This window comes from Sinocyclocheilus grahami, unplaced genomic scaffold (genome assembly GCF_001515645.1).
Source record: "Sinocyclocheilus grahami isolate Dianchi unplaced genomic scaffold, SAMN03320097.WGS_v1.1 scaffold31.1, whole genome shotgun sequence".
Classification (NCBI taxonomy): Eukaryota; Metazoa; Chordata; class Actinopteri; order Cypriniformes; family Cyprinidae; genus Sinocyclocheilus; species Sinocyclocheilus grahami.
This window is the reverse complement of record NW_015505210.1, coordinates 2612044-2620346: the sequence shown is the minus strand read 5'-3', so window position 1 is coordinate 2620346 and position 8303 is coordinate 2612044. Positions and strand designations below refer to the sequence as shown.

Below are 8303 nucleotides of genomic sequence, written 5' to 3'. Positions count from 1 at the left end.
TTTTTTCATTATAGCATCGCTTGCGAATGTCGTGAATAATTTCCGTTATGGATGTGATATTTATGGAAAGCAACCGAACAGTTTGAGAGTGAGAAGATGTGAAGAGCCTTTTACAAGCGTATTTTCTACAACAAAGGGGAATCCAGGGTGCATTACTGACAGGAGACTGCTGGCAGAAGACGCATTCCTTCAGTTGCCAGGTGAGCACTATAAATGCCTGAATAAGCCTGAAGTGAAAGTCATTTTCATGTTTTCCTATTTATTTACTCAAACTTACGTATAGCAATTCAGTAATATGTTTCCCTATATAGTGAGAAGTAGACTGCATGTATGTGGTGATGGAGTAAAAGTGACACTGTCCTGTCACGTCTTTTCAATAACCTAATTGAGCATAATGATTCAGAATTGTGCTCTTAAGGCTATGCATTTCTGTCATTTATACATGCAGTAACATGTAAATAAATAAATAAGTAGTGTGAACTTGCTGAGCTAGCAAATATCGCTGCTGTTCGATCCATTTTTCTCTGACTCGGTGACAGAGGCAGCTGTAGTGGATGCAGCGGAAAGGAGCGATGCTCGAATCAGTGACAACCGCAGTGGGACCACACTGAGGAAAGACCAAGTTATACTCTATACCCAGGGATCAAGATAGATTTGAGGGTCTGGAAACGGAGAAAAGGAAGGAAAGCTACGCCTTTGGGAGAGCAGTTGGATGTCTACTCAATTAAATTAACTCCTGCGGAGCTCCATCTTTGACCTGCAGGATGACAGTCGTGGCTGGGGACAACATGGACGAGACCTCTGCCGTGCCAGGGCATCCGCAGGACACATACCCCCCTGACCACGACGATCACGAATGCTGTGAACGGGTGGTCATCAACATAGCCGGGCTGCGCTTTGAGACCCAGCTCAAAACTCTTGCCCAGTTTCCAGAGACTCTGTTAGGTAACCCAAAGAAGCGAATGCGGTATTTCGATCCCTTGAGAAACGAGTACTTCTTCGACAGAAATCGTCCAAGCTTTGATGCCATCCTCTACTACTATCAGTCTGGGGGAAGACTGAGAAGGCCTGCAAATGTCCCGTTGGATATGTTCTCAGAAGAAATTAAGTTCTATGAACTTGGGGTCGAGGCGATGGAGAAGTTTCGTGAAGATGAGGGCTTCATTCGCGAGGAAGAGCGGCCTTTACCGGAGCGTGAGTTTCAACGGCAAATCTGGCTTCTGTTCGAGCATCCTGAAAGCTCGGGGGGTGCCAGAGGAATTGCTATTGTGTCCGTTATGGTCATTTTAATTTCCATTGTTATTTTCTGTTTGGAGACTTTACCTGAACTGAAAGAGGACCCTGGGGGGCGAATGCACACTATAGGCAACACCACCTTCTACTACAAACCAAACATCTTTACCGATCCCTTCTTCATCATAGAGACCCTCTGCATCATCTGGTTCTCATTCGAACTGATAGTGCGCTTCTTTGCTTGCCCGAGCAAAGCAGCCTTCTTTAAGAACATGATGAACACCATAGACATTGTAGCCATCATTCCCTACTTCATCACGCTGGGTACAGAGTTAGCAGAGGAACCGGACGGAAAGGAGGCAAAGGGAGAGCAGGCAACATCACTGGCCATCCTCAGGGTGATCCGTCTGGTCAGGGTGTTCAGGATCTTTAAGCTGTCCAGACACTCCAAAGGCCTTCAGATTTTGGGACAGACCCTGAAAGCCAGTATGCGAGAGCTTGGATTGCTTATTTTCTTCCTCTTCATTGGTGTCATATTGTTCTCCAGTGCTGTGTATTTCGCAGAGGCCGAGGAAAAAGGGTCCTACTTCACCAGCATCCCAGATGCGTTCTGGTGGGCGGTTGTGTCGATGACCACCGTAGGCTATGGGGACATGGTGCCGGTGACTATAGGGGGCAAGATCGTGGGTTCCCTGTGCGCCATCGCTGGTGTGCTGACCATCGCCCTCCCCGTGCCTGTCATCGTGTCCAACTTCAACTATTTCTACCATAGAGAAACCGAAGGAGAGGAGCAGGCCCAACTCCTCAACGTGAGCAACCCGAACATTGCCTCTGATTCCAACTCCAGTCGTCGCAGCTCCTCAACCGTCAGCAAGTCTGAGTACATGGAGATAGATGGAGACATAAACAACAGCATCGACAACTTCAGAGAGGCCAACCTCAGAACTGGCAACTGCACTATCCCTAATCAGAACTGTGTGAACAAAAGTAAGCTGCTAACCGATGTCTAGAGACACAGTAGAAAATTCAGTCACATACATATGAATGCTTACTTTACCTCCTCTCGTGAGCCCTTGCAATGCGAATATCTCTACAATGCAGACGAAAGAAAGACACTACACCAAAACATATAGAACATAACTGCAGCAAATGAGACAGATGATTGAGTTTATACTTAGTCTAATACATTTCCAAAGAGGATGATTGAGGAAAAAAAGCCTCTTCGAGCACCTAGCTAACATCCACAGTCATTGAAGGACTCTCGACGACGGGATTACTTAAACATCACGCATGGACTGCAGACTACATTTCAGCAAGCTGCACACTGCATCCGGGAAAGTGCATAAAAGACCAAGTGCAGTGTTCGGTGGACGCCTCGTCCGTAGGTGGTCTTCCCCAACTGACCAGCAAAGCACCTTATATGAACAAGACTTATCTTCTGCTGGGATGCTATGGAGGCCAAGGTCACCGCCTCATGGACATCCGCATTGCTGCTATTTTCCAGCAGATGCTGTAATTTAGATATCACCAAGTGATTAAATGCCATGCCCTTTAGATATAAGACAGCACAATGCCGAAAGAGGAGCCTCATAGTTAGCATGTTTTGATTATCCTCATTTTGATATTGGCATGCGTCGGACATTACCTCATGGTGATAGGAAATCCATTCCTGTTTTGCTTTTCGTTTGCGTTCAGTTCCATCAGCTCCCCTCTCCATCGACCTCCTCTCATTTGTCACCATGAAAAGTGCAGTAGTGTGTCATGATTTGAGATGCTTATCATTTAGGTGTATTTAAAGACTGAATGTTTAACCTTACGGGAAACAGAATCTTAATGATATCATAGCATGTCAAAAGAACCTGCATTATGGCCTAATCAACTAAGGTACTGTGTATCCTAGTATATTTAATGCATGACATCGGTATAATACAGCTTGTTGCAATTGAGATACCTCATAAGGGTGTCGTTGTTACAATCAGGGAAACTAGGGATGTTGATTCCTTGACATTTTCTGAAATGTGACAATATATATATGCAAGCCCCAATGCTGGGATGCAAACTTTTCAATCTAAAAAGTAGTCAAAGACAGAAAAAAGAACTATCAAGATACTATCAAATGCATATACTCACTCATACTAAGCGCACCTGTAAAAAATAAAATAAAAATGAATATAACTTTAATAGTGCAGTGCATGGGCATTCTCTCTCTCATGACAGCTGAGCTTGAATATGAAATTGGACATACGACTTTCACACCATGGGACCTTTTAGAGTTTTCAATCTGCCTTTCATTGTGGTTTTGATTATGTTGTGCCATAATAAAGATTCTACCTCAGTGAGGTCGCCGCACAGCTCACTGCAGAGCAGAACACGAGAGTACATAACAGCCTGTGAAGTGTGATGCTACATCAAAAATAATACACTTAAGAGTACCCCAGAATTAGCCTTTTTTTCAAGCACTTAAAACAAACGCAACAATGCGACTGCCCCTGACCCCTCGGATCTGAAACGCTCCCTTGCTAAGCACAATCAACATTCACTTTGGTTCTGTTTTTGATGGTTTGTTATCACAGTGCTTTTTTACAAGAGAGAGATCTGGGGAGAGAAAACAGCACAGGCTTTCATATACCACAGGGTACAAAGTACACAACCGTTTACATTGTTAAAAATGAGCAAAATCTGTTATTTTGAAACAATGATAGTCGTCTAAAAGACATGTCTACTTAATGTTAAAAGTCATGCTTAGCCCATTAAGACTATATTAAGCCTACAGGTACTGTAAAGAGCAAATTTTAATGCAGACCTAATTGATGTGTACTGATGACTTAAACATTGATGTGAAATCTTGTGTTCATGGTAATGTGGGCCATTCCAGTGCACATAGCACTACATTTTTCATTTTCACGTTCCTTGATTATTAAAAAACACTTTAAAATAGCCACGATTAAATGAGTCTGTTTGGGGTAATTTCATTTAACAAACACAAGCAAGTCTGCCAGACCAGCTCGTAAACAAGTTGCCAGATCATGTGATCTTTATTGATCCTTGAGGTGTGATTGCAATCAAAAGCAAACAGCAGTATTTTACTTTGGGCGTTTGCTATAACACTAACAAGGGTTTAAGTCACATCTGCCGCAGCTCCGTGTCAGGAAGAACTATTCAGGGTTTTATTAATCTGCTTTTTGTTTATAAGTCATAACATTGCTTCAAAAAATGGGCTTAGCACGCTAAACAAATCATTGTGTTACTTTTTATATAGAATTAAAGAATTAACATGCATGATTTTCATGCAACTTATTTTATCACAACAATTTAATTTAATATGGTAAATGGAACAATTGTTAAATAAGAACTAAGTTTCTACTGGGCATGTGAGCGGTGATCAAACCCTATGGTGCTATGCATAATCCTGTATTTAATAACTACACCATAAATCATAGCAATAGGGATTAAGTGTATTGCAGGACTGTCCAGAATGCTCATTTTTATATTCACCAAGGGCTGTGGCAAACTTTTGATAAGAATAGAGATTTAAACCTATTATAATGCAAGAGAAAAAATAATTACCACCAGTGAGTTGGCAAAATTCATATTTCATGTACTTTGTTGACGGACTATATTTAGAAGAAAAATGTCCCCTTAACAATATTGCTTCCTTTTCCCTATTGAAGCAAATTACTGTATGTTAATAGAAGTTTATTTGGCCTCTGATCTGAGGTGAAGACAATTTATGAGCAACATTTTAAATAAATTATGACTTAGAGGTACAGTAAGTCTTTTATCAGTTGAGTCTGTAAAGGTGTAAATCCATAACATATTACATAGATTTCACTTTTTATTAACTTATTTGGTCGTTTTTCTATTTCAAGAAGGAATGAAAGATCTAATATACACTGTAGTGGAAAAAAAAAAGACTGACGTGCCATCATAACTATTACTAAGTTACCCGATGTGAAAGCTAGTTGTCAAAAAATTAGAAACCGTAGTTGTGCTCCCAGGTTGTGGCCTTTTGGAGGATGTTGCAGACATACTTATTTTCTTCACCTGCGTGGCCTCGTCTAGCTATATTACCATGTTGTGTCCATGTGGCGCTATAGTTAACTGTGCTTTTAAGAACCCATGCCCTTGATTAAACTACAGTAGACTCACAAACAAGTCCATAAGACAAGCCATTACAAATATATAACAGATTATAGCTTGTATTATCGATATCATGAAATAAATAAATTAAATGGCATTAGCATCAAAAATGTACTTTTTTGTAATAACTTTAACTCCATACCACCATACCAAACCAAAACTCAACAGCAACCTAGCAATTGCAAAAATCTGCATGGTGTATGGAAGACCGCATGAGCTTAGCCTTTCAAAACTGAGGATCAACTATATTCTGGTTCATTTTTTAAGCCCTTGCTGTCATTTGTTTTGACCAGCGTCTTCATTATTTATACGCCAACGTTGTTCCCTTTTGTTTGGGAAAAATTCTTTAATCCGTCAAACTACACTGATCAGATATTTGTATTCGGATTATTTATTTATTTATGCTTCATTTGAGATTTTGCTGTTTGCTTTCAGGATGTTGAATGATACAAGTCATGCATTATAATGTCATGGAAGTGATGCATTTGACGAAACATTTAATTCCACCAAAAAAGATAGCAGGACCCCCAAACTATACAGTGATTCCGTACTGACCATCTCAGCTACATCTTTATGTTAGACAGATGATGACTCCATGTTAATGTTTGTTCCATGTACATCTGGTCAAACTGTTCATGTTGTCTTCACATGTTTCTGTACGTTTTCTGTCTTCGTTATGCTAAATGGTGTTACGATGTTTTAATTTTGTTGTACATTGACAAAGGCATGGTCTGTGATCAATGCAAGGGTTCTTTTGTTTCTTATGTCAAATATGATTTGATCATACATCCAAATCAATAAATTTTTAATTATCAGCTGTCAGGTGTATTCTGGTTTTTGGAGACTCTGGATGTGGTACATTTTCAAATCGTTTAGCTTTGAGTAAATGACACTCTCAGAAAACAGTACAAAACTGTCACTGGGGCAAAAAAAACAACAACTGATTTGTACACATTATGTACTAATATGCACTTTTAAAGTACTAATAATATACTAATATGTGCCATATAGGGGTAAAATACTGCCCTAGTGACAACTTTGTACCTTTTTTTCTGAGCATGTACAATTTTGTGTCCCATATTTTTTCCCACTTTTTTTTTTTTTACAAGCATTACACACATAAGTCACACTTTTTTTTTTTTACTGAGACATGTTACATAAACAATTACTTAAAATAAAGCATGAAAAATAGCTAGTTTAAAACACATTAAATGTCTGTATTACCCCATAAAATCATAATTTCACAATTTTAACAATCTGTTGAAATGATATTCCATGCTTAGAAGTAAGCATTATTACATTTTTAAATTATTAATACTTTTTAAATGATTAACTAATGTTAATGAGCTAAACTTAATGATTATCTGTCCTAAATTTTATGACCAACCCTGTCGCCTACATTAATGTTACATTAAAAAACTGTGATGTGCAGGAAGTGACATCATTTAAATGATGTTTTATTAAAGGCACAATATGTAAGATTTTTTTATTAGAATATCCAAAAACCACTAGAACAGTGTTATATATTTTTCTGACTTGTGTACTTACATTATCCCAAATGTTTCGAAGAATGTTTAAATCCAGAGAAATAAGCCATTTTAACTAGTGACACGGAGCGTGTCCATAGTGTCATTGTGTCACCTGCCAATGACGTCATAACCCCTCGATTTCCGATTTTGTTTTGTAGAAAACATGGAAACACCAAAGATGCTTTAATATGTTGTGCGTTTTAATAGACGGGTGACGACAGCACAGCGTAGCATTATAACAGAACTTTCAAATGTATCTAGTATAATAAAACTGCTTTTTTCCCCCACATACGCACGACCGGAAGGAGTGGAAGCGGTCGACTGTGGCATAATAAAAGCTCCGCTGCTTTCGAGCCGTGTGTCACGCTCGTTCAGCGGCCTCGTTTCGCTTCGACGGCTTTCCGCCTCATTCTGCTTCATTCTACTACGTTAATAAATCATTAGCTCATCCATGAACATGATTTCTGCCGAGTCCTGTCGGATTGCTTCGGCTGTGGGGATGAAGACCACAACTCCCATGATTCCACACTCAGTCAGGACATCATCAAACTATGCCTTTGTCTCCTTGTTTATTTTGAATACGCGCCCTCTAGTGGCGAAAATGACATATTGTGCCTTTAAGAAAGTTCAGGAGGAGCACGATCAGATAATCAACCAATTCAGCACAGGTGGAGCTCGTCTAGTTAATCATCTTAACTAGCACAATACATATATATATTTATATATATATACACTCTAAAAAATGCTGGGTTAAATATAACCCAGCGCTGGGTTAAAAAGGGACAAACCCAGCTATTGGGTTGTTTTGACCCAGTGGTTGGGATGTTTTGAACCCAACCGCTGAGTCAAAACAACCCAATAACTGGGTTAAAACAACCCAAAAGCTGGGTTTGTCCCTTTTTAACCCAGCATTTTTTAGAGTGTACAGCCAATTTACCTCTGTCCCTCCACCCCAACTCCTCACTCTTAACTATTCTCATCCCAGATTAGGGATGGGGGAGTTCTCTGGGTTTGGGCTATATTCCGAGCTCAGGGCCATCCCTCAGGACAATACGCAAAATATGATAAACTATTTGCTCAATCCGATTATATGTAAGTGTGAACTCGTGAAATACTTTTTATAGTATGACAGGAAGACAAGTACTTTTATTATTTATTTTTTTATTTTTAGAATGTTGTAGTGTGGCCTGCATTTGTCAAGATCAAATATTTAACCTTGTAACACAATAATAATTTTGCTGTTACTTCTATAATTATGAAATTACATAAGCGTTTAAGATGTATTTAGACACTTTGGCAACAGGGTTGACGATTTTTTTCACAGCACTGAAAATCATTTGGTGTACAAATAGTTTTCACTCAGAAATTGCTAGAAATTTCACAGTGAGTGCCAAACAGCAT

General features: G+C 39.4%; 1 protein-coding gene across 1 annotated transcript in view; it reads left to right on the top strand.

The window, feature by feature from the left end:
* LOC107574348 (potassium voltage-gated channel subfamily A member 1-like) overlaps positions 1-3441 on the top strand; it is a 3574-nt gene extending 133 nt beyond the window's left edge. Inside the window, exons 1-2 of the mRNA XM_016260791.1 lie at positions 1-200; positions 540-3441. The exon at positions 1-200 is cut by the window's left edge and continues 133 nt beyond it. Of these exons, the coding sequence (XP_016116277.1) occupies positions 765-2243 (1479 nt within the window). The 5' untranslated portion in view covers positions 1-200; positions 540-764 and the 3' untranslated portion in view covers positions 2244-3441. The remainder of the gene's footprint in view (positions 201-539) is intronic.
* Positions 3442-8303: the final 4862 nt, after the last annotated feature.